A 25,859-nucleotide genomic window follows, 5' to 3' on the forward strand; every position below is an offset into this window, starting at 1 on the left:
TATGTCTGTTTTCATTAGTACCTTGTTGTAAGGTGCATCTCACCTTATAACAAAGGAGTATGTTAAATTAATATAGAAAATTATTTCCCTTTCTATTCTATTCCTTTTTTACCTAAATTTAAAAAGCTGTCTGATTGCCAGGGTCAGCAGTACTCGGCAACCAATATTATTCTCTGGCTAGATTCTTCTTTGTTCTTCTTTCTCTAGCCAGGCCCTCTCCTATTCATCATTTTTCTATTCAAACCACTGCCTAAATGTTGGGGACAGAAGCAATCAGATAAAACCATAACTCCTAAACTGTAGAAAAACACATTACATAATTACAAAATAAATGACAGTTCCAAAGGATGTCCCCATTATCCAGTGTAACTTTAATCAAGAGAATTGCAGACAATTCATGGAAGCTACTTCTAGTACAGGGCCACCTTGTTTTTTTTAACTGAGGACCAGCAATGCCAACAGCACCATCTGTTTTTAAGTTTTGCATCCAAGTGGTTTTGGTACAATTAGGATTTTATGAGCAAATGCAGTACTTTCTTCTCAAACACACTGTTTACATGCATTACTTTAAAATTTCTTGCTAAAATCACATGTATTAAAGACTCATGAGTTCATGTATTTATCTAAATGGCTGTGTATACTGTAGTATTCTATTTGCAGCCAGAAGGTGGCAGTATAACAGAGTCTCCTGTATCTAAACTGCCCAGGTTTGCGATGCATTTTGCATCAGGTGTTTATTTTTGTTTGTTTTTTTTTAGCTGTGGAGCATGATACCATTAAAAAAATGGTTATTTCATCTTATTATATCTCGTGTCATTGCTTCCATTTATTGTCTTTGTGGCCTTTCACTCCTGTCTTTACAGTCCAATAATCTATATTCCAATCTATCCTTGTAGGTTATCTGATCTATATCCCCAACCTTGGCTACCAGAGCACTGTAAAGACCATGCATGTGAAATAGTATAAAATATATATTTACTTATACTCTCCCTGTAATCACACAGATTTCCTCCACACAATCAAGCAGGTTTAGTGTTTAAGATTAAATTGACCTGTAAGTGTGTGTGAGTATAAATGTGTGTTGGTGACATAAAACCGCAATACTGACAGGGCTTGGACTGAGAGTAAACATTCCCTGTGCTGCAAAAAAAATGTTGGTGTTGTATAAAATAAAGGATAAAAACAAAACACAATTAGCAGCAGATCTGACTGACAGTTTTGGTTTTCCTAAGTAGCCTAAAAATAATATCACACCTATAACACATACAAACTATAAGAACAAACAACACAATCCCCCCAGACTTGTCACAGCCATTTGTCATGTTTATGGGCATCCTGGCCTGCCCACATGTTGAAAACCTGGGAAGCATTCAACCCTCCACAGAACAGATTAAAGCTGTGACTCAGGGTACAACGCTACTGCAAGAACAGACAGGATTCTGACAGACGGTTTTGTAATAGCTTCAGACAAGACAGATGGTGTTTTTATTTGAATTACTACACAGCTGTATCTACTGCATTTTTCCTCACCCTGTAATGTACTAAAAGGAATTTTAGGCTGCCAGTCCACATAGGAGCTACCAAATAGCCAATCACAGCCCTTATTTGGCCCCCGGGAACATTTTTCATGTTTGTGTTGCTCCCCAAGAGCGTGGCTCACAGGTAACCCCTGCCCTACACACTTATGGAACAAGGCTCACTGTTAAGGTTGGTCATAATTGGGTCCCTAGCAGCAGTGACAGTGGCGGTGTATAGCAAAGTATGGAGGGAATAGAATTTGGTGTAGTAAATAATGCATTCAGGCTTGAAGCACGGGGGAGCCTGTCTGACTTAAAGGAAATGCTGCAGTCAGGATATAGCAGGGAGAATGCTTGCAAGGTGGGCAGGGGGCTGGAAAGTGGGTACATTTTCTGTGACAAGCTCTAATCTCAAATTTTGATAATGTGCAGTAGGCTAGCTGAGAAAATGTGTTTTTATTGCAGTGTTTTGTTTTTCCATACATGATTTATTTTTGTATTAAAATGATAAGAAATAGTATTAGTGATCCTTGTGCACTTTTGTGTACTGTATATTTATGAATCTACACATTACACCATATAATGAGTGGTAGGCATTCCCAGTATTGCAGTATTGTGTTTCTCCATTTATGGTTAATGGAGCGCCACTTTTTAGGGTTTTCTTATTCTTGTTTTCTATTCGGATAGGTGGTCAAATTTTTTTTTCCACCAAAATATAGGCTGGGAGGCTCCCTACCTATGATGATTTGGTATATTGTACACACTGACTTGAATACTATACATTACTATCTGTAATTAGAAGGGTATTTGTGAACTTCATGTTGGGTTGAAAAATGTGAAGTCACTGAATGAAATCTGATCTGTTGTTGGCTCCGCCCACTTTTTCTAATCTTGGACCACAGTTATATAGTAAAAACAACTGTGCAAAGTTTGGGGACCCTGGTTTTAATAGTGTCTGAATGGCAGCAATTTAAATTTCCCCACTGAAAGTCAATGAAAGTGACATATGATTGGCGGTTGGTGGCTCCATCCCCTTTTTCTAACTTGGAACTGCAGTTACCCATTGACTAACTCTGCAAAGTTTAGGGACCCTAGGATTAATAGTTAAAGAACGGCAGCAATTTAAATTTAAACCAATAAAAGTCAATAGGTAAATTACGATTGGTGGTTGGTGGGTGCGCCCACTTTTTCTGACCTTGGGTTGAAGTCACCCAGTGACAAACAGTGGGCACCCTGGCATAGTGTGAGAATGACAACATTTTAAATTTAAACCAATAAAATTCAATGCATGAAATCTGATTGGCATAAAAATTGTGAGACTGACAGCATTTTACACTTCACCATTGGAAGTAAATAGGTGAAATGTGATTGGCTGTTGGTGGCTCCATCCACTTTTTTCTCATTTTGAACGGCAAATACCCAGTGACTAACTTTGGAATGTTTAACAATCCTAGAATTAATACTTAAATAATGAAATATAAACCAATTAAATTTAATGAGTGGAAATGGATTGCCTGTTGGTGGCTCCTCTCACTTGTTCGAACCCTGAATATGTAGTCACCCAGCGGCTGACTGTGCAAAGTTTTTGAACTCTGGCATCAAACAAATAAGAATCAATAGGTGAAATTTGATTGCCTGTTGGTTACTCCACCCATTTTCAAAACTAAAACTGCAGTCCCCTAGTGACCAACTGTGAAAAGTTTGGGGACCCTGGTGTTAATACTGTGAGAATGGCAGCAGGTTGGATTTCAATAGGTAAAATCTGATTGGCTGTTCACAGCTCTGCCCACTATTGGGCATCCAACAATCATCATATTTTCATTTCGGTTGACTTATGCTTTAAGAGAGGCTTGGATAATTTCTTGAGCAAGCATAATATCCAAGGCTATTGATGTGATACTAAAATCTACTATTAAATTGATGTTGGTATATATAGTTGATGTGTGTGAGTGTATTGATAGGCCAGTTTAGGTTTGTGTGTGCTGGTTTCACTTGGAAGGATTGAACTTGATGTTTTTTTTTTTAAACCCAAGAAAATCAAGTTGGAATTATAAGATGGATAACATCTATATACCAAAAAGATTCATTGTTATATTCATTTTACTTGTAGCAGGTCTTACTACTTTCCTACATGGCAGTGAGGATGTGCACAAAAATAAACTGAGCCCATGACCACAACGAGGAATTACAGGGTTCTAGAAATCAACAAAATGAACAAAAGAAAATCATTGTGCAACTGATGATGGAAATTTGGGACAGTATTACAGAATACGAGAAGGATCTTGAAGAAGACATGGTGTTTATGAAGAACATTATTGAGGAAATAGAAACTTTAAAAAGGGAATCTGCTGAACTAAATGCAGAAATAATAACCCTACAAAACTCCCCTTGTAAAATTGCAACCAAGTACCCTATACTAGAAATTCTGGCCAAGCTTATGCCTGAGTTCAGTACTTTACAGTACTTTAGTGTTTTCCAATGCAAGGAAGTCTTAGTCCTTATAAAGAACATTCAGAGGGAGATGCAAAATCTATGCCTAACATTTGTAGAATGGAAAGTCTAACTGCTTATCCTTTAACAAATAAAAATAAGGAAAATGAGAAATACGTGGATAACGTTTTCAGAAAAAGAAGTTACAACGTCCTACTAATTTAGTTTGTTGCAGTGTTTGCTGTATTCCTGCATAGCAGTGAGTATACGCACAATGAAGAACTAACCCATAACACAATATGGAATTGCAGGGTACTAAAGCCAGCTTAAAGAACAATAAAAAAAGTTTTTTTGTAGCTGACAGAAGTTTGAGACATAACAAAATATGAGTAAATCACACTAGATATTGTTTGTTTGATTAAAATGTATTTTTATATCTTTAAAGATCAATAAAAATAAAAAAGCAATACAATGTTTTCAAACGTGTTCATTTATATCTACATATGAATGATCTAGCAGTATTATTATTATATAATATCTATTATATAGATATTATTTATAAGGGACCTATATTAACCATATTTTTAAAATGGTAGAATACCCCCTTTTTAATAATCTTTTTTATTGCTTTTAATACAAACATTAACAAAAACTATATGCACAGTTCATTGCTTTTTTGGTTTTACATGTTATCAATAGAAGGCACAATGAAGAATACCATTGTAATAATACACAACGATAAAATATTGGTCTTAATCTGGGGTGTCCTCCAAATCTGAAGAGTCTAGCCGACGTTGCTAAACCTATACCAAATGTGCCAAGGTGAGATGCTCCCGCAAAAGGGGGTCACCTAAAAGCCATTTAAGAGAAGCACATTTATGAGGTAAGAATAGTGATTCTCTTATTGATGTTAGTACAGGTATGGGATCCCTTATCCGGAAACCCGTTATCCAGAAAGCTCCGAATTACGGAAAGCCTGTCTCCCATAGACTCCATTATAATCAAATAATTGAGAATTTTAAAACTGATTTCCTTTATCTCTGTAATAATAAAACAGTACCTTGTAATTGTTCCCAACTAAGAAATAAATAATCCTCATTGGATGCAAAATAATTCTATTGGGTTTAAACAATGTTTTATTGATCTTTTAGTAGACTTAAGGTATGGAGATCCAAATTACGGAAAGACCCCTTATCCAGAATACCCTTGGTCCCGAGCATTCTGGATAACGGGTCCGATACCTGTATATAATGAGATTTAGTAAGGTGTGTTACAACCCCAAGTAAACATATTTTGGGAGATACCTGGACTAGGATTGTAGTAGACACGGATAACAATCTGCACACCTTACTCCAGAATTGAACAACTGTGGGACGGCTCCACATAAGGTGTAAGAAATTTGCACCTGGTGATTGGCATTTAGGACAGTTATCATTAGACCACATGTTGGCTTTACACATAAAAACAGGGGTAATATATGCCTGGTGTAGGATAAGTATCTGGATGAATCTACTCTTGGCATTGAATGAAACAAAAGGGGGGGGGGGGTTTCCTGGGCTTCCTTGGGAGAGGACATGCAAAATTATCTGTTTTTTCTAAGAATACTTGAGGAGGTACTGCATTTAGACCCCAGCAGGTGCTAAGGATATTATAGGATAATATACAGAAGAAAGAGTTTTGTGCTGTGCCTTAAAACTTAACCTTTATTGGCAGTCTCCTCTTGGAGTCTGCAAAAGACTTGAGACTGGGGCGGAGGTTCACCTTCCAGCAGGACAACGACCCTAAACATAAAGCCAGGGCAACAATGGAATGGCTTTAAAACAAAACATATCCATGTGTTAGAATGGCCCAGTCAAAGTCCAGATCTAAATCCAATCGAGAATCTGTGGCAAGATCTGAAAACTGCTGTTCACAAACGCTGTCCATCTAATCTGACTGAGCTGGAGCTGTTTTGCAAAGAAGAATGGGCAAGGATTTCAGTCTGTAGATGTGCAAAGCTGGGAGAGACATACCCTAAAAGACTGGCAGCTGTAATTGCAGCAAAAGGTGGTTCTACAAAGTATTGACTCGGGGCTGAATAATTACGCACACCCCACTTTGCAGTTATTTATTTGTAAAAAATGTTTGGAATCATGTATGATTTTCGTTTCACTTCTCACGTGTACACCACTTTGTATTGGTCTTTCACGTGGAATTCCAATAAAATTGATTCATGTTTGTGGCTGTAATGTGACAAAATGTGGAAAAGTTCAGGGGAGGTGATACTGGTACCTCTTTTGTGGTTTAATATCCATAAGCCCATTCGCTGAACACAGCTAAATAAGCCACCCACAGGTTGTGTCCTTTGGGTGGTGAGAGGCACATACAGTACATTCTATTCCCTCCACATTTGCAAAACATTCTTAGTGGGTATAGGGTTATAGCTGGTGAGTTTTGTGAGCAATACACATTATTTTATAATCATTCACAGGAAGAAAAGTAGGCTAAAGAAGCCAAAAACTCATGGTACTACTGTGTTGTACTCTTAACCCCGTGTTCTAAACTCCCCCGCTAACCTTCGCAAGGGATATATTCACAGCAACATTCAAAGGTTGCATACAGGTCTCCCAGGGGAGTACGGATGGCACTGGCAGTATCAACAATGGCGGCTATCAAGAACTATGTGATTGTGCAGGTACCAACGCTGCATGTAAATCTCCTAAAAAAGTGCGGCAACCGCTGACAATCTCAACACTTGCGGCTATCAAGAGCCGCGCTACTGAGTGCAACTCACTCAAAGGAATACCAGCGGCACTAGTCATCTCAATACTCGCAGGCTATCAACAGCCACGCTAATGCACAAATGCAGATACAGGCCTGCCCAATTACCGACCACCACCCGTACGACCAGTCACCAACTCCAATTGGGGCTATCAGGAGCCGCACCCCAAACTCGGACAGATCAGTCCTGTCCCATAGTCTGTATCATTGGCCTCCCCCTAGAACCCTACATGCAATGCCCTATGCGTTTCGTCACGCTAACTGACTTCTTCAGGGGCTCCTGATAGCCGCAATTGGAGGTGGTAACTGGTCATATGGGGGGTGGTGGCCGGTAATTGGGGAAGCCTGCATCGGCATTTGTGCATTAGCGTGAAGAGAGGTTTAATTAATATGATTGCATCCTCCAGGGCTAGAATGCCCCTCTTTTAATAACACGTTCAATAAATAGGGTTTGCATTGGAAATACTTTTTGCATATTGTTTTAATTAGGAAATATCTTTGGTATAGTTATTTCTGAAATTGAAAAAGTATGGAATCTGGAATTAAAAGTAACATCAGCAATCCACTGAGAAGCCCTCTGTATAAACAAAACCTTAACTCTCTCTAGCTTTTCAGAGGCTTCTAGGTGTACTGCTGATTTGTTTTGATAGTGTCTGGATGAACTGGAATAGCCTCTACTTGATTTTCAGATGATACTCTACTTAGCGGAATAAAAAAGCATAGCTATGGCTAGGGTCCTTGTTGGGTACACTACACACAGTGACCCCAGTACTGTACATATATTTATATTCTGTGCATAGAAGCATATTAATGATGTAAAACTATTTTACCTGAATGCAAAAATAACTTGACAAACAATATGTATGGCTTTTGTTATTTGTAGGTCAAACCATGGCAAAATTTGAAATTAAAAGTAACACATCATCAGTTCACCAAGAAGTCCACTATATAAGCAAACCACTTCCACTAGGATGTCCTGTCCAGTCACAAAATTGGGTAGCATGAAAAAAATGACCCTCCACGGGAACCACACACATAATACCTGGACAGCACAGTGAAACAGGGGAAAAGGAAGAAGTTGGTGGTCCAGGATGTTCAGTACAGCAGCTCTATAAAACATTGGAACTGTTGAGGCACAGGGCAACATTAGTTGCCAAGGTTAGGAAGTAAAGAGGGGGTCTAAAATGGCTACAGCCCCAATAGTGGGATGGAAGTTAGTGGTATTGCACCAGAGTTCGAATGGGTCTGCGACAGCACATACAGCTAAAAAAAGGAGGAGGAGGTAAATAAGTGTTACAGGAGGAGCCCTAAGATCTTTCTTAACTGGCTGAGAGCATTCTGTATCCCAGCAAAATCCTAAGGTGGATGCAGTTGGCCCCTTTCTTTCCGAACAGCCACTAACTCTCCCAATAACCCACTTATTGTTCCTTGAACTTAAACAGCTTTCTCTTGCATTCATTGTTGTTTCCTTGCATCCTTATGGGACCTCAAAAGGGGATGTTCTTTCAGGATACAATTTAATTTATACTAAAAAAATTGCCTGTGATTTATGACTTACTTTCATGTCAGAAGCAGGATATAACATGTAAAGAAGGATAACGAAATGGTGATCTTGTCATTTTGCATTGGTAATTGCATACGTTACAATACATTGATATTCATTTTCTAAACAGAATGTAGATATCAAACTGTAGCCAAAATTTACAAAAATAATCATTTGACATTAGCCAGTATAATGTTTTACAAGTGCCATCACCAACAGCCTATAATGAAATAACACCTCTCAATGTGCAAAGGGTACTTTGCAGTTAAGTCAGTACTAAAACTACTGTTAAATGCAATCCCAGGTAAGATTCATTTTTTAAATCCTGCACAGTTAGGATAGTAAAGTCAACTTTATATAAGTCAACTTATATACTATTATATTATATAAGCTTTAATTATGTAGCCTATTGTTGTAAATAAAGATTTACTTTTAGTGTGATGTAGACACCGGCATTAAGCCAATGTCTTCAAGAATTTCTCATATTTAATTTAATTAATATTCCCAGGCAATTAATATTAATGTTACCTTTGATATCTAATACAAGGTTTGGCTTGGAGCGGTGGTATATCCTGCCATCAGAGCTGATATTCCAGTGCATGCTCGCTCCTGCCTGTTCCAAAGTGAGACCAAGTTTGTTGCCTGCGCTTATCAGGCTGCCGGCTGTCGCAAAGGTGCAGTCTTCAGCAATCTATAAGTAGAACAAAAGTGAATAAATACACTGGCATAAGATTAAAATGGCTTAATTTTGTGTGAATATCTTAGGTAAAGCTAAAATCAGTTTATAAAAGGGTTCATTTGTGACCATATAATAAAAGCCAACATCTAGTTGAAATTTCAGTATCAGTCCAAGGCTAACTGTCTCACGCATAAACTATATTAAAGGAACAGTAACACCAAAAAATGAATGTGTATAAAAGTAACTAAAATATAATGTGCTGCTTCCCTGCACTGGTAAAAGTTGTGTGTTTACTTCAGAAAGTCTACTATAATTTATATAAATAAGCTGCTATGTAGCCATGGAGGCAGCCATTCAAAGGAGAAAAGGCACAGGCACATAGCAGATAACAGATAAAACACTATTGTATTCTACAGAACTTATCTGTTATCTGCTATGTAACCTGTGCCTTTTCTCCTTTTTTACAGCTTGAATGGCTGCCCCCATGGCTACACAGCAGCTTATTATATAAATTATAGTAGTGTTACTGTAGCAAACACACCAGTTTTACCAGTGCAGGGCAACAGTGCATTATATTTTTATTACTTTAAAGCTCTTTCATTTTTTGGTGTTACTGTTCCTTTAAGTTACCTATTAAAGAATCTCGCCAAACTGGAATATATGTATCAGTAAATATTGCCCTTTTACATCCTTTCCCTTGAGCCACCATTTAGTGATGGGCTGTGTGCTCCCTCAGAGATCACATGAAAGGAAATAATGCAGCTCTAACTACAACAGGAAGTAGTGTGGAAACAAAAGGCAGAAGAACTCTGTCCATTATTTTGGCTGATGTGGCCTAGCATGTATGTGTGCCTTGGCTTGTTTGTGTGCACTGTGAATCCTATGATCCCAATGGCCCTTAATTCTTAAAATTGCAATATTCTATTCAGGAGTACCCAATAGCACATACTACTAAAATTTTTTATGAAAATGGTTGATTTAGATGAAGCAGGGTTTTACGTTTCAGCATGTTTATGTAATATATTTCTATAGAGAACTACACATTGTTTGGGGATATAGTTTTTCTTTAAGCAAGCATGAAAACACTCTTTGAAAGATACATGGGAGCTTGTTAAGCAGGTGTATGAGATTATTGGGAAAATTTGGAAAATGCGACACTGTCATAGATTTACAAAATTTTTGATCCTAATATTTTACTAGTGCTGCAATTTTGTAAAGTAAATCACTAACCTTTTATGCTAACACATATAAACGAAGACTGACAACATATCGCATGCAAATGTGGTGGAAAATCTATTATAACTGGAGACATTGGAAAGTTTTACATAATGAAAACTGGTACACTATCAGGTCTCCTCAAAAATATGTTTTCCACATGTCAATGTTTGTTTCATCTGGGTACTCCTTTTGTAACCCGGTACTCTTTCAAAATTTCCAGAACATACAGGTCCTTCTCAAAAAATTAGCATATTGTGTTAAAGTTCATTATTTTCTGTAATGTACTGATAAACATTAGACCTTCATATATTTTAGATTCATCACACACAATTGAAGTAGTTCAAGCCTTTTAGTGTTTTAATATTGATGATTTTGGCATACAGCTCATGAAAACCCAAAACTCCTATCTCAAAAAATTAGCATGTATCAAGGCACCTCAGTGGGAAGTCTGTGGGAAGGAAAAAGTGTGGCAGAAAACGCTGTACAACAAGAAGAGGTGACCGGACCCTGAGGAAGATTGTGGAGAAGGACCGATTCCAGACCTTGGGGGACCTGCGGAACCAGTGGACTGGAGTCTGGAGTAGAAACATCCAGAGCCACCGTGTACAGGCGTGTGCAGGAAATGGGCTACAGGTGCCGCATTCCCCAGGTTAAGCCACTTTTGAACCAGAAACAGCGGCAGAAGCGCCTGACCTGGGCTACAGAGAAGCAGCACTGGACTGTTGCTCAGTGGTCCAAAGTACTTTTTTCGGATGAAAGCAACTTTTGCATGTCATTCGGAAATCAAGGTGCCAGAGTCTGGAGGAAGACTGGGGAGAGGGAAATGCCAAAATGCCTGAAGTCCAGTGTCAAGTACCCACAGTCAGTGATGGTCTGGGGTGCCATGTCAGCTGCTGGTGTTGGTCCACTGTGTTTTATCAAGGGCAGGGTCAATGCAGCTAGCTATCAGGAGATTTTGGAGCACTTCATGCTTCCATCTGCTGAAAAGCTTTATGGAGATGAAGATTTCATTTTTCAGCACGACCTGGCACCTGCTCACAGTGCCAAAACCACTGGTAAATGGTTTACTGACGATGGTATTACTGTGCTCAATTGCCTGCCAACTCTCCTGACCTGAACCCCATAGAGAATCTGTGGGATATTGTGAAGAGGAAGTTGAGAGACACAAGACCCAACACTCTGGATGAGCTTAAGGCCGCTATCAAAGCATCCTGGGCCTCCATAACACCTGAGCAGTGCCACAGGCTGATTGCCTCCATGCCACGCCGCATTGAAGCAGTCATTTCTGCAAAAGGATTCCCGACCAAGTATTGAGTGCATAACTGAACATAATTATTTGAAGGTTGATTTTTTTGTATTAAAAACACTTTTCTTTTATTGGTCGGATGAAATATGCTGTTTGGGTTTTCATGAGCTGTATGCCAAAGTCATCAATATTAAAACACTAAAAGGCTTGGACTACTTCAGTTGTGTGTGATGAATCTAAAATATATGAAGGTCTAATGTTTATCAGTACATTACAGAAAATAATGAACTTTAACACAATATGCTAATTTTTTGAGAATGACCTGTACAGACCATAATATGTGTGTCTGTGTATTACAAATTCCACTGCGGTAGGGACTGATATATACTGATGTACATAATCTCTGTAAAGCATTGCAGAAAATACTAGTGCTATATGAAAAAAGGATATAAAAAAAAAATTATAATACACAGGCCTTACCCGACAACGAATTATTCCATCCTGATAAGCCCAGATCTGATCTTCAGCTCCTGTGTCTTCCATAACCTGTATCCTCAAGAGCTTTATGTCAGTTAAATTTCCATTTGTAGAGAGAAACATTCCATTATCTTTATTTCGGAGCTTGAAGTAAATGCGTTTCTGTTGCAATATTAAATTGTCATTACACGAATGTAAAATATTCAGAGAAGAATGTATAATGATATAATTATTACACCTTGTATTACATTTGCAAACAACATTCCCAATATTACCAGATATACTATAAATGCATGACCCCCCCACACACACTCCCTACACTGACAACCTCAATTTTTGTATCAATTATTTATAAGAGCTGAAACTGTGTGCTGCCAATCAGTTTTACTTTGTGAGCAAGTAATGGCTTTTTATTGTTTCTAGCAGCTGATCAACTCCAAAATGAAGGTTTTGTATATGGGTGCTCCTCTAATGGCTGGTCAAAACTACAGGGTTATTCAAATCGCTAAAAATTTCTTTGTGTTTCATGATATTCAAAGCATCCATTGCCACTGAGAGACACTTGAATTTGTAGTACAGCCTGTCACACAATTGTCTGAAATATTTTGCTTGGGAACACTGAGTGACAAATCTTCCATCTTCTAAAAGAGAGTGCCACACACAGAGCATCTCCAATTCATGTTAATAGAAGGTGCTGTAAGCAAGAAGGAGCATTATGATCGCTGCTGATCTTCTAAAGAGTATTCAAAGCATCCCTTGTTCGATAGACCTTAAAGGAACAGTCACACTAAAAAATGAAAGAGTTTTAAAGTAATAAAAATATAATGCACTGTTGCCCTGCACTGGTAAAACTGGTGTGTTTGCTACAGTAACACTACTATAATTTATATAATAAGCTGCTGTGTAGCCCCAGGGGCAGCCATTCAAGCTGGAAAAAAGGAGAAAAGGCACAGGTTACATAGCAGATAACAGATAAGTTCTGTAGAATACAATAGTGTTTTATCTGTTATCTGCTATGTGCCTGTGCCTTTTCTCCTTTGAATGGCTGCCTCCATGGCTACATAGCAGCTTATTTATATAAATTATAGTAGACTTTCTGAAGTAAACACACAACTTTTACCAGTGCAGGGCAGCAGCACATTATATTTTAGTTACTTTTATACACTTTCATTTTTTGGTGTTACTGTTCCTTTAATGTAAAAATCTTCATAAGATCTACACACAAGACCTGTTCATATTTATACTAACCTGTTGAAGTGGGCGTAAAGATCCTATCATATTCCATTTACTAAAGGTACGCCAATCTGCAATCTTGCTTGGTGAAAGAATTATCTGACGACCTCTGTAGTTGCTATATTCATAAAGAACCCATCTGAAAGATATGGTATAGCTGAGAATTAACAAGGCCACTAAAGAAGAAAAAGTCAGCAGTATTAGTAAACCAAGTTTCCAGCAAGCTGGCTAAACCAAGTTTATGTAGCTGGCTAATAACCTGTAAAACCCATCAGATTGGGTCCTGTTCAAGCTGAGAAAATCATGATTGGACAATCACACAGTTTACTAGGAAATGACTCCATTATATAATAATGTGATGATATTCTGTGTGGCCAGTTTTACCGTCATTCTGCAGTGTTAAGAAAGCCACAAGGGCAATTTTAAGCACTTTGTCCTTATTTTATGTTTTGTTACATTGTTATGTTATGCAGTAGCTCTGTGGGCCACCTGTCCACTTGACGATTGCCAAAAAAAACTTATGTGCTTTTTGTTTTTTATTTTAACAATGTTGCTAGTAAAAGCTCATAATTGCCTGTAGCACAAGCACTTACAAGTGATTAAATGCAAAATGGGGGTGGTTTTGAACAAATTAAAAATGTTTAAAACTGCCTCATGTGCCATTAACCCTAGACTGACATTGTTCTTGTTCTTTCACCTCCCCCCCAAACCAGGATAATGGCAAGTGGAACAATTCTTTATATTTTTTATTTTGAATGCCATGTATTTTAGTATGCCAAGTGTCACAAAAATGTCTTCCATTGCACTTTATGGCAGATATATATATATATATATATATCCAGTGGAAAGAAATTGCATAATAAAGTTACTTACATGCCTCCGAGTACTTCAGCAGACAGCAAATCTGGTGAGTACCCCATGGCCTGAAGATTTGTTGTTTCTGTGCTAAGTTTTACTTTTCTTCCTTGGAAATTTTGTTTTCCATAAAGGAATATGCTTGGTTCTGAAAACTCCTGTTGAGGTTGGAAATGTTTAAGTAAGTACTAACATAAGAAAAATGTAACTTAATTTTTTTGCACTTAAAAGAAAAACACAACACTCCCCGAAAACACCCCAAAAAGCACTAGTTGTGAATTCTCCACTAACAGTATGCCAAGTTTCCTTTTGTCTGTGCCTTAGTACAAGCTTCGTTTATGGTGGGATGCATTTGTGCCCAATAAAAACTGAACAAAATGTCCCTCTATGCAAGCTAGATAACATCATAGGCAGGAGATCTGTCAATAACCGAGGAATACACAAGTAAAACTGATGTAGTCAATTGCTGGTCTAGTACATCAGCAGTAACTTTCTAGAGGCTAGTATATCTAAATGCCAGCAAAAAGCCCTCTGCTTTTTTCTCTTCTGACACTGTGTTTGTATTATTTGTCCCTTTGTTGTACCCCACCCAATATAATACACTTGCTTATAAACCTATTTTAAATATAGGTTTAAATAAAACACAAATATAAATTTGTAGTACATTTTAAAAAACAAGTTGCCATCTGTAAATAGGATTTGCCCTCAAGGACATTCTATAATGTCCTTGAGGGCAAATCCTATTTACAGATGGCAACTTGTTTTTTAAAATGTACTACAAATGTGTTGCCTGATTACATACACACCTATTTAGATTGCTCGCTTCCTATGTCAAACCCAACTAAAGGAATGTTGATTAAAGAGTTGGTTTTATTAAATACCTTTTTTTACCTTCTTGTATATATATAAATTTTAGGAATGTAAAAGGCGCCTATTAAAATTGTAACAGAATAAACAGTGTCAATAAAAACATAAATAATCTTTCATAATCCACAAACATACCCTGGTATACAAAATGCAATGTCCACCAACAAAATGGGAAACTGAGCACTATTGGTATCACCAAGGGCATGTAGCCATTATGTCAAAAATCATGATCATTATTACTGATTCTGACTGGGGTGGGGAGACAAGCGGAAAAAACTCAATGGGCACTGCTGACCCAGGCGACTTACTGCCAAGAACTGTGGGTTGGCAGTATTTTTTTTTACATTTTTTAGTGGTGATTAAGTTGTTTCTCCAAAAGTTTACAAGCGATTATGCCATGCAAAAACTAACAAAGGATAAATGAGAGAAATAGCCCTCTGTGCCACTGCCCTAAAGATTACTGACTAGCATTTTGCCATTCACTTGGCACCTTGCAAAATGTACATTCACAAGAAGATTTCCTTTTATCCATAAATAACATTTTCACTTCTTTAACATTTTATGTGCATTATACATCTAAGACTGAAGACCAAAACGATCTAAGTGAAAGGACTTACATAGTTTATCATCTGTAAAGAGAGTATAGCTGTATCCTGCTGACATCCCATTGCACATAAACTAGGATAGCTGCCTTCCTCTAATACCCAGAGATTTCCTGAAAATTCTACCTTGTCATATGCAGCCCATCTAGTAATGAGAAAAAAACAAAAGTGCAATCAAATTATTTAATATAGCTGTTGTCCACATACATACAATCCAGAAAAAGAATCAAATAAAAATAGATCTGTATAGTTCAATCCAGTGATTATAATCAATTACCTGATACCTGGGCCAGTGCTCCTCGTTAGCAGAAAACTGTACTGGCCCGGGGTACTTCTGAGCAATCACCACTGATCAATCGCCTTCTTCTGCTTCTTCAATGGCCCTGGGCTTGGCGCATGCTTTTTGCCTAAAGTTTGTCTTTTTACTCTACTTTGCATGCTCACCCAATGCAAAGAAGGAAGAAGCAGGACAAAGAATGCTCCATGGTTCTCACTCAGAAGTACCCTGGGCCGGTGCAATTTTCTGCTAACAGCAGCTCTGGCCCAAGGTGTCAGTGTAAATTTTTATAATTTGGCCTAATATTTGGCACCCCTAGTAATCTCACCTTTCCTTCTCCTATAAATTAACATCACCAACTGCTGCTCACTTTCCACTTTACCAGTACAGCAGAGAAACTACTGGGTACTTTTTTTTTTTGAGGTGGTTATACATGGCAATCGGCAGCTGAAGATTTCAGCTGCCAATTTGGGTCCTCCAAACCAATGTGGCAGGTTATCTGCCTGTGTATGGGCACCCCTGATGGGCCTAACCGACCGACATTTGGCAGGTTTGATTTTTCATCGGATCAGGGACCACACCGACTCGTTGATGCGGTCCTCAATCCAATGGCGTCAATGCCCAAGTTTTAATTAGATCTGTGGCCTTAGGGCCAAACCATCGTATTAGCCTGATATCACCCACCAGAAGAAGATCTGCTCACTTGGTGACCTTTGAAATAAGCAGATTTTCTTTAGTTAGGCTTTAGTTTATGGAGCAGGTCATTATTCAGAGAGCTTCTCAGTGGACTGCTAGTGTTTTTATCTATGCTGGTATAAACATGAAGTAGAATGTGCTATAACTAAAAAGCATAGATATTTTTAGTTAAAATTGACAGCTAAAAGTATGTTCAGCAGAAACCCTACTCATTTAACTAATGCTGACAAAGAAGTATAGTGTAATTTTAAAGGGGTTGTTCACCTATGAGTTAACTTTTAGTATGATATAGAGTGCTATTCAGAGACAGTTTGCAATTGGTCTTTATTTTTAATTTGTAGTTTCCAGTTGGGAGTTTCAGGCAGCTATCTGGTTGCTAGGGTCCAAATTACCTTAGTCACCAGGGAGTGGTTTAAATGAGAGACCGATATATATACAGACTAGGACTTGAATAGAAAAAAGTTATGAAAAATAACAATAAAACTGTAGCTTCACACAACAATAGTTTTCTGGCTGCTGGGGTCAGTGACCCCCATTTGAAAGCTGCAAGAATTTAGAAAAAGACAGCAAATAATTCAAACGGTATAACAGATAAACAATGAAGACAAATTGACTTTACTACTAAAAAACATACTAAAAGTTAACTTAAAGGTCAACTACCCCTTTAACTTCTGATTTGTAAAGGTCTGATTGATTATAACCCTTCCGACCTTAAAGCCGACCTTAAAGTTGTTTACTCAAACATAAAAAAGCAATAACGGGTTCTAATAATCCCACAAAATAGCATTATAAACTGTAAAGTACTGAAAAAAAATCTGGGTGTAAAAAATACTCCAATTCAGAAACAAAATACTTACCGGCCTGAAAAAACCTTGCAAGATTTTGTTGTGAACAAATCCTCAATACTATTTACATCTCCCTCGAATATATGAGTGCTGCCTTTAAAGTCTGGCTCTGAAAACAGCTGAACCTTAAAGAAAGGAGAAAAGGATAACTGTTACATTCTGCTCATTAACAACAAACCTTTTATATGACCTCTGAAAACAAAATATTTTATTAAGAAATTTAACATTTTTATGGAGACTGTTTCAGTAGAACCAAAGGCTTTCAAACATTTAATAAAGGACAAGGAAAGTCTAGGAAACATACAGGCTTCTAATAAAGGCTTTATACTGATACTTTATACAGCACTATCTAATCCACTCCACACTCGCTCCCCTCATTTTCCCACAGCCTGCTATAAAAGGCACTCTACTAGCAAGGTAATCATGATGATTTGGATCTTGACTGTAGAAATAACACGTCCATTACTGAATCTTTCTGGAATATATGACACTATATGATCATTGCTCACAAGATGAATTCTGTTTTTTTTGTTGCTACCGGTCCTAAATATAACATTTTAATTCCCAGTTTTTTACTTATATGTGATGTATCCCTAAGTGTTATGGGAAATACAATGTACAGTGTACATGGATGTTAGCAAGGAATTTGAAATTTTACAAATGGAAGCATAGACATTTTAATAAAACTGTATAATGCATTTGAGGTTACCTAAAGCACTTGTTATATTGACAAACTACTACTGTTTTATCCTCCTTATCATTTAAAATGGTGGAATTCTTACCTTAAACCCACCTCTTGAGTTTTCAACTGCATCCTTGTTGATATGAAAAAAAAACAAAAAAAAAGAAAGTATTAACATACATTATGATAGGGGATTCACTAATGCAACTAAGTGAAATAAAGAGAGATAAACAACTATAATTCCCTTGTGTTTATGTGCGTGTCTTTCTTACAGTTTATTTTTTAATCCTTTTTAATTGTAAATTTAATTCCCAGGAAGTTAACACTCCTGGACTCATGCAAGTGTGGCTTTAAATAAGGACAATATAAATATAACGTATTTGGTGGTCTGCAACATTGTTTGATCTATGCATAAATTTCTGTTTTAAAATCTGCTCCATATCTCTGCATTTGTTTTTCTGCACAGGTTGTGCCATGCCTGGAGGTGCACTTTTAGGAAGCAGTGGAAGACAGAGTATCAGCTTTTTTGTTTAGCATGGACAGCAAAGATAACAATGGCTCTTCCATCTACCATATCAGACTCTATTTGGCTATTATTTGAATCTCCATTAATGCAGTTGTTATCAGACCCCACAGAGAGGAAAAATACAGAAGCTAAAAAATATAGTCTGGTTGTCTGTGATCGAGAACAGAACAAGAATCCTTACCATTACAATTGGCTGGACAGAAGATATCCTGAAATCCTTGGCACCCCAAGCACCAAAGTGAGAGTACATTCCTTTCTCCAGTATGTACTGCTCCCCTGTAAAATCAGGGGTTTCATATGCTACCCATCTATAACAAAGGGAATAAGAGAACATGATTTAGAAACTGTAGAAGCTACTAAACTAATCATAATGAATATCCTTTACTATGTTGCTGATAAGACACTGACAGATAAGACACTGCTGTAAACAGTAAAATATACATCTCAGCTGAAAACTTAATTGTGTAGGGGTTACTAAAGGAAAAAAATCTTAAAGGTTTGTGATGATTTTCTTACACTATTATCTGGAAACCTGCTATCCAGAAAGCTCTGAAATAGTTCAGTGTTATTTTTCCATTGTGACCTATTTAATAAAACAAAAAATATTTTGATAGATTGCCTATTGTTTGTAATAATAACGCAGCACCTTTTAATTGTTGGCACAGCAGGAAGTCAAGAAGAGCTGCACTCTTTTGGGCAAATGATGAAACTGCCCATACCTGCTGAGATGTTTGGGTATCATGGTCAAAATCAGCAAACTACCTGACCAAATTTGTGCTGTTTTTTTTTTTTTTTTTTTTAATGTATGAATGTTTTTTTTTTTTAAATATCCTAAAAGGATGTTGCCCCCAATAGAAACCTTATTCAGATAATTCTGGTTCCAAATCATGCAGATATTAAATAATAATAATAAAATGTATGGTGCATTAACTAAATTTGCTTTTGGCAATATCTTTGGTGCTTCCTTGCCTAAACAGTATGGAATCACTACTTAACTACAGCTACAGCGCATCTTATTATAAACAAAAAAAAAAACTACTTAATAATTAGCATAACTTATATTAACTATTCAAAATACAGAACATTTTACTGGGGGTTCTACAGAGTTTAGGTATGTTATTTATATGCTGATATAACTAGCTACATTTAGCTTATGACATATATATATATATATATTTTAAATGGATACTGTCATGAATTTTATTGGAAAAAAAATCATGACAGTCTGAGCTTTAGAGATGCTTTCAGGTAACCTATTGTTTCTCCTACTCACATGTAATTGGAGGAGTCACAAGTGGGACTTGGATTTCTTGATATTGAGTGCTGTTCGAATATCTACTTGGAGCTGCTAGCTTGCTACCTTCCCATTGTTCTGCTGATTGGCTGCTGGGAACTTGCAGCTCAGCAGTAAAGTGTTACTGAAGTGTATCAGAGCACAGGTCATATGACCATGGTACCCTGGGAAAGGAAGAATATGGCTATCCCCATGTGAAATTTCAAAATGAAATATAAAAAAATCTGTTTGTGGTTTTGAAAAATGGATTTCAGTGCAGGATTCTGCTGGAGAAGCTCTATTAACTAATGTGTTTTGAAAAAAACATGGTTTCCCATGACAGTATTCCTTTAAGATCACAGACAGTAGTAGCAGGATTCGTTGAGGTTTGGCATGGTGCCGAGAGACTGGCGGATTGCTAATGTGGTGCCGTTATTTAAAAAGGGATCTCGTTCTCAGCCTGAAAACTATAGGCCTGTTAGTCTGACATCAGTAGTAGGAAAGCTTCTGGAAGGGGTAATAAGGGATAGGATAGTTGAATACATTGCAGTTCACAATACTATTAGTTTGTGCCAGCATGGTTTTATGCGTAACAGATCTTGCCAGACTAATTTAGTTGCCTTTTATGAGGAGGTGAGCAGGAACCTTGATGCTGGAATGGCAGTTGATGTCATCTACTTAGATTTTGCTAAAGCGTTTGATACAGTACCGCACAGAAGGTTAATGATCAAATTGAGGAATATTGGCCTAGAACATAATATTTGTAATTGGATAGAAAACTGGCTGAAGGATAGAGTACAAAGAGTGGTGGTAAATGGAACATTTTCTAATTGGGCCAGTGTGGTTAGTGGAGTACCGCAGGGGTCAGTCCTTGGTCCTTTGCTTTTTAACTTGTTTATTAATGACCTGGAGGTGGGCATAGAGAGTACTGTTTCTATTTTTGCTGATGACACTAAATTGTGCAAAACTATAAGTTCCATGCAGGATGCTGCCGCTTTGCAGAGCGATTTGACAAAATTGGAAAACTGGGCAGCAAACTGGAAAATGAGGTTCAATGTTGACAAGTGCAAAGTTATGCACTTTGGTAGGAATAATATAAACGCAAACTATCTACTGAATGGTAGTGTGTTGGGGGCATCCTTAATGGAGAAGGATCTAGGGGTTTTTGTAGATCACAAGTTGTCTAATTCCAGGCAGTGTCATTCTGTGGCTACTACAGCAAATAAAGTGCTGTCTTGTATAAAAAAGGGCATTGACTCAAGGGATGAGAACATATTTTTGCCGCTTTATAGGTCCCTGGTAAGGCCTCACCTTGAGTATGCAGTGCAGTTTTGGGCTCCAGTCCTTAAGAAGGATATTAATGAGCTGGAGAGAGTGCAGAGACGTGCAACTAAACTGGTAAAGGGGATGGAAGATTTAAGCTATGAGGTTAGACTGTCGAGGTTGGGGTTGTTTTCTCTGGAAAAGAGGCGCTTGCGAGGGGACATGATTACTCTGTACAAGTACATTAGAGGGGATTATAGGCAGTTGGGGGATGTTCTTTTTTCCCATAAAAACAATCAGCGCACCAGAGGTCACCCCTATAGATTAGAGGAACAGAGCTTCCATTTGAAGCAGCGTAGGTGGTTTTTCACGGTGAGGGCAGTGAGGCTGTGGAATGCCCTTCCTAGTGATGTGGTAATGGCAGACTCTGTTAATGCCTTTAAGAGGGGCCTGGATGAGTTTTTGAACAAGCAGAATATCCAAGGCTATTGTGATACTAATATCTACAGTTAGTATTACTGGTTGTATATATATAGTTTATGTATGTGAGTGTATAGATTGGTTAGTATAGGTTGTGTGCTGGGTTTACTCGGATGGGTTGAACTTGATGGACAATGGTCTTTTTTCAACCCTATGTAACTATGTAACTATGTAACTATAAGTAGTTAAATCCGTAAGTGACTATGAAATGTTTGTAAGTGATAAGGCTTCAAGCTTCTGCTCTCATCTAATTTTTCTCTGAAGAAAACGGCTCGCAAAGCACCATGGTCAGCCAGAGAAGGGATAAAACTCGAACTTTATTTACATTCTTAAAAACCCAGAACACCTAAGGCGTTCTGGGTTTTTAAGAATGTAAATAAAGTTCGAGTTTTATCCATTCTCTGGCTGACCATGGTGCTTTGCGAGCCGTTTTCTTCAGAGATTTGAGTTTGCTCCCTTGGGCTACGGGTTCGGGGCTCCAAGCACCCGAACCAAATTTCGGCATCGGTGAGTGTGTGTATATTTATGTGATCTTCACTGCTTGTGTACTAACATTTGAAATATTTGGCGAGGGACCTGGGGTATTTACACCCAGGTCAATACCTATTTTAGGTAAAGATTTTTGTCTTTAACTCTGATCTCTTTTATAAATTGTCTAATTAAACTGTGTTAGCACACTATATATTATATATATACACATTTTACTGAATTGGGTGTATTCTCATCTAATTTTTATCTAATTAAAAAAAAAACATGACAGAGAAAAGAGGATTTTGTTTTTAGCTGAAAAGGAATTATAAACAAACGTATAAGATTATATGTTATAAACATATTATAATCATGGTTCTTAGTGCAGTATCACAAACTATGGAACTTATACCTTTGTAGCTACTGTGTCCAGTAATTGTTAACTCAGCGAATCTAGCATACAGTGATTATAAATGTATTCACTGCCAAAAGTATTCATGTGATAACGCCTAATAAAAAGCGTGCCACAGAAGGTAGCATAATATGTATGCTTGCCAGCATGCCCTCCAGATGGAAGCTTTAAACTGCTAGCAAACAGGTTGCTCTATGTGCTGAGATTAACTGTCCAAATGATTTACTGTATTAGATTAAGAGGCAAAGTATTCACATTTCCATTTTCCTCAACATGCTGGCACTGGCAGGAGCTGCTGCTTGCCACTCCCTTACAAATATACAGCTTTGCCAGATTCATAGAAACTCATATATCCATGTTAAATGAACTGGGGACAGAGAATTAATTGTAAAAGGATGCCACAGACATAACTGAAAGAGTTATTAGAAACGGCGACAAGGAAAACCTTTCAAGTGGTTTTATGTGCCCAGATAGAACAGTGCAGTGATTGTGTGCAAATAAGAAGTTGAACCCTGGGAATGTTAAAGTCTTTGTTACCCAACACCCAAGCCTTAATCTGCTGACACATGGTCCAATTTGGGTAATAAAGCAGTATTTTTTGGTTTATTTGTCAGAGCTCATGTTTGTGAATAGGTATTTTGGCAGTCAAACTCCAATGCCTGCCCTGTACTTATAACAACAACAAAGCTAAGGTGGCCACATTCGCACAAAATCATGTGACTTATTTACCTGACAGGCCGCATAGTCATATATCATAAAAACTGTAATAAAAAGTCACAATACAGGGCTGAATAGTATTTAATACTGCCCTGTAGCATCAGCTTATATGATAGGTGAACCTCATTTTCTGTTTGATGATTTGCATCAACCCCTAAGCTTAGCTTCTCACCAGCTGCTTATGGCACAATGTGCATGTAAGTGCCACTGACACTTATAACAGATTCCAGGATGGTCACCCAGTGTTCACAACTTTGAAGGCCTAAATAAATACTTTCAAAGAGATTCTGAAACTTTAAGATGGTGCAGTAAATTAAGTATATAAAATATACATTTTTGTTTTTAGGGTTTAGTTCTCCTTTAAGATATCTCTGCCTTTTCATGCTAAATAGCAAAAGGCTGACAACTACAGTAGTTTGTAGAACTATCACTTAAATATGTTTAAGCATAAGTTAAAGGAATAGTGTCATGGGAAAACGTGTTTTTTTTCAAAATGCCTAGTTAATAGATCTCCTCCAGCAGAGCCATGTTCTTCATTTCCCAGGGTGCCTCAGCCATTTGACTTGTGATATCACCCCCCCCCCCCCCACAGCCAATCAGTAGAAAAATGGGAAGGTGGAAGGTAGTAGCAGCTAGCTTATACCCGTATTGCTAAAAGTGGTAGATATCAGAATAGCACTCAAAAGTAAAAAATCCAAGTCTGGCTTGGAACTCTTCCAGTTACACTGAGTAGGAGAAACAAGAGGTTCAGACTCAGGCACACTACACTAAGATGGCTGCCAACACACCAATATTACAACTAAAAAAAATTGTTGGTTCAATTGGTTGATTGAAATTTGGGTGGGAGTTAGACAAGGGAAGTACACTCTTCCTCTGCTCCTAAAGTTTCCCTGTCTTGGAATCTAAGGCGCTAAAAGAAATAGTATACAGAGCATAAAGATGTGGGTATGGGCTGAATGCAGGTCCTAAAATGGCAACATTTTGCAGGTTAGGATCAGTTAGTGATTTTTGTGCAATGTGTAGAAAAACCTTTGCATGGTTTGCCATAAACTTCAGGAAAAACCCTTGAAAATTTACATTATGACAAATAAAATTTGGTGTTCTCTTTTAAACTATTTATATTTCAGTCTAATCAAGAAAACCTTATGTGAATCCCAATAATAAAAAGGCAGTGGAATTCAAAACCTTGAATTTATCAAAACACAAAGTTAACTTACACTCCACTCCGAACATGAATGGACTGTGTGTTTACTCCAAATCCTGTCTCATCCATGTTTGAAATAATTCCCAAAACATTGATATTAGGTGCTTTTTCATCAAAGTCCTTCTCACTGTACATTGTCATATGAGGAGTTGAAAAGTCCTAGTTGGTGAAAAAAAGCAAAATGATACAAGTAAAACATACTGCATTACATAAAGTGTAACAGCATGTGGAATGCTTGCAGTCAATGATACACATTCGCCAGTCATTAATACTGTGAAAAGCACATAGGTTTACATATACCATTTTGCCATATCAAAGAGCAATACAATGCAGCGTTGTTTAATGGCAATACCTGTATACACATTACATGTCACTAGAGATTTCATATTCCAAATCATAACATCATATATATATTAGACAAGTGTCCACTAGTTAATGCAAACCTTTATGGGCATATACTTACTGATAATATTGGCCGTAATGACTGTAGAAGTCCATCAAAGCCACCCCACTGACTCCACTCTTCATAATCACCTTCTTCAAACAAATACTGATGGCCTTCAAATCCTGGCTTCTCATAACCAACCCACCTGGAAACATAATATGTACTTCAGTAATGAATGCTTATGTAAAAAATATAGTAGGATGTGCTAATAATACACTGTAACAATGGTTTTCTCAGATTTATATTTATGAGGTGAATCACGCGGCACCAAATATTATAGTATGAGTTAAATAGCCATGCTTGTGGAGGTATTTATGCATTTAAATTTAGATAAATTTAACAGGATATAAGGCTAATGCCAAATGGGACGTTTTGACCACTGATGCCATTAGAAGCAAAACAGTGGTGGTCAAAAGTTCTTTTGTGCCTGTCGCCACTTGCGACAGAAAAGTGGAGCCTGAAGAACATGTAGCAGTGACAGGCATACCTCTGTCAAAAATCCTTTAGCATTTCTGAGTTACCAAGATCAGAAACCTAGGAATAAATGGGACAATAGGCATGGAACTGCACCACTTTAATTAGGCACAAAAGTAATGCATTAAAAGCTGAAAAGTTTGTTATAATAACCCAATCAACACTTACTGGTCACCTGTTCCAAAACAAACATCTTACTTGCAGTAAAATGTTGTTCCTAAGAACATGAACTTGTGCCACTCCAGCTATTGCTGTCATCAACCAAAGAACCACAGAGTTAAAATCATTACTTTCATTGGAATCATTAACAATTATAGACTTGCAAAAAGCAACTTGCTTTAATGCATTTGTGTTGATTACAATATCAGTGAAGGAGAAACAAGACTTTACCTATAAAATAAAATGACTTTCCATATGAACATTTAATTTAAATTGTGCAGTTACAGCAAGTTGTTAAAAATTCTGCCAGATAGTTTAAATATGGGAAAATTCTTTACTCACAAGCCACTGATCACTTTCAGTGACCCAGCAGTAGTAAATGGTGCTACTTCTTGCTCTTCATCGCCTTCTACATTCTCTAGATCAGTTAGTTTCAGTACTTCTTTCTCAAGCTCAATTTGCCTTCCTTCAAACAGAGGCTTTTCATAAATAATAATCTGGAATGCATAAC

The 25,859-nt window shown here is 37.4% G+C and overlaps 1 protein-coding gene across 5 annotated transcripts in view; it reads right to left on the reverse strand.

Moving 5' to 3' along the window:
- Positions 1–25,859, reverse strand: part of crybg1 (crystallin beta-gamma domain containing 1) — a 154,711-nt gene that overhangs the window by 6,297 nt on the left and 122,555 nt on the right. For all 5 annotated transcript variants that reach the window (XM_004914550.4, XM_004914551.4, XM_012963551.3 and 2 more), the window contains 11 exons: positions 25,691–25,845; positions 24,734–24,860; positions 24,284–24,429; positions 18,635–18,761; positions 18,028–18,060; positions 17,258–17,370; positions 15,443–15,572; positions 13,977–14,116; positions 13,119–13,242; positions 11,874–12,032; positions 8,779–8,941 (listed from right to left, as the gene is read on the reverse strand). In XM_004914550.4, coding sequence (XP_004914607.2) covers positions 8,779–8,941; positions 11,874–12,032; positions 13,119–13,242; positions 13,977–14,116; positions 15,443–15,572; positions 17,258–17,370; positions 18,028–18,060; positions 18,635–18,761; positions 24,284–24,429; positions 24,734–24,860; positions 25,691–25,845 — 1,417 coding nt within the window. The remainder of the gene's footprint in view (positions 1–8,778; positions 8,942–11,873; positions 12,033–13,118; positions 13,243–13,976; positions 14,117–15,442; positions 15,573–17,257; positions 17,371–18,027; positions 18,061–18,634; positions 18,762–24,283; positions 24,430–24,733; positions 24,861–25,690; positions 25,846–25,859) is intronic.

The sequence above is a fragment of the Xenopus tropicalis genome, chromosome 5 (assembly GCF_000004195.4).
Source record: "Xenopus tropicalis strain Nigerian chromosome 5, UCB_Xtro_10.0, whole genome shotgun sequence".
Taxonomy (NCBI): Eukaryota; Metazoa; Chordata; class Amphibia; order Anura; family Pipidae; genus Xenopus; species Xenopus tropicalis.